This window comes from Eschrichtius robustus, chromosome 20, assembly GCF_028021215.1.
Source record: "Eschrichtius robustus isolate mEscRob2 chromosome 20, mEscRob2.pri, whole genome shotgun sequence".
NCBI lineage: Eukaryota > Metazoa > Chordata > Mammalia > Artiodactyla > Eschrichtiidae > Eschrichtius > Eschrichtius robustus.
This window is the reverse complement of record NC_090843.1, coordinates 64,561,335-64,562,287: the sequence shown is the minus strand read 5'-3', so window position 1 is coordinate 64,562,287 and position 953 is coordinate 64,561,335. Positions and strand designations below refer to the sequence as shown.

The 953-nt window shown below is 72.9% G+C and overlaps 1 protein-coding gene across 9 annotated transcripts in view; it reads left to right on the top strand.

Annotated features, from left to right (window-relative positions):
- The first annotated feature begins 101 nt into the window (after window positions 1-101).
- Window positions 102-953, top strand: part of TTC19 (tetratricopeptide repeat domain 19) — a 46,694-nt gene continuing 45,842 nt past the window's right edge. For 6 of the 9 annotated variants that reach the window (XM_068531643.1, XM_068531644.1, XM_068531640.1 and 3 more), the window contains exons 1-2: window positions 102-321; window positions 401-519. In XM_068531643.1, the coding sequence (XP_068387744.1) occupies window positions 138-321; window positions 401-519 (303 nt within the window). In that variant the 5' untranslated portion in view covers window positions 102-137. Of the gene's footprint in view, window positions 322-400; window positions 622-953 lie in introns of those variants that run through there. The other 3 variants (XM_068531648.1, XM_068531647.1, XM_068531646.1) reach the window with 3 other exon arrangements.

Here is a 953-nt window from a genome sequence, read left to right as displayed (position 1 = left end):
CGGGGCGCGGCGGACGCGGTGACGTAGCGTGCGTCCCGGCCAGTCGGCGGGCGCTCGACGCCAGGGGCGGGACTTCCGGGGGCGGGACTTCCGGGGCCCGGGCCGCAGTCCGCAGTCCGCAGAGGACTCGGGCAACCATGTACCGGCTCCTGGGTGCGGGCCTGGCCCTAGGCCTCCTGCGGGTGGCGGGGCGGCGGGGTCGGAGCCGCTCGGCGCGCCTGCTGCCGGGTCCGGCGGGAGGCCGAGCGCCCGCGGCGGTCGTGCCGCCGTGCCGAGAGGCGCCGCGCGGCCTGGGCCCGGGCCTGCTGCCGCTGCTGGCAGGTGAGGGGCGCGGGCCCGCGGGCTGGGCGGGCCGGGCTGGGCGGGCCGGGCGCGGTGACCTCAGCGCCCCTTCCCGCAGCGCTCGCCTGGTCCTCGAGGCCCGCCCCGGCGGAGCAGGAGCGGGAGCGGCAGGGCGCGGGCGGGGCCGCGGCCGGGGACGCCGAGGCCGAGATCATCCAGCTGCTGAAGCGAGCCAAGGTGAGGGCCTGCAGTGACGGTGACACCGGTGGACGGAGGCCCGGCGTCTCCAGTGCAAGGTGGAGGCGGCGTCGGGGGCAGCGGAGTTAGCCAGCGTTGGGGGTGAGAGCGCTGGCCGGGAGAACTGTGCACACGTGCGGCGTCCTGATAGTGCAGTTTAATGCGGGGCGTGCGCGGTTTGGTCCTTCTCTCCCCCTCCTCGGGTTATCGCGTCTCTTCCATTGGGCTGACTGCCGCCACCTGGCCAGCAACGTCCACACTGATGCCCGCAGACTGCGGGGTGTGCCGACGTGCCAGCTCCTCTTTGGGGCTTCACCTGCCCCAGACTAACCCCTGATCTTAAGTGCCCCCCCGCCGACACCTTCCTTCACCATCTCCTCTTTACTGCTCCCTACCTAGTTTTCCACCCTGGACGCTTCATAGTCATTCTTAAA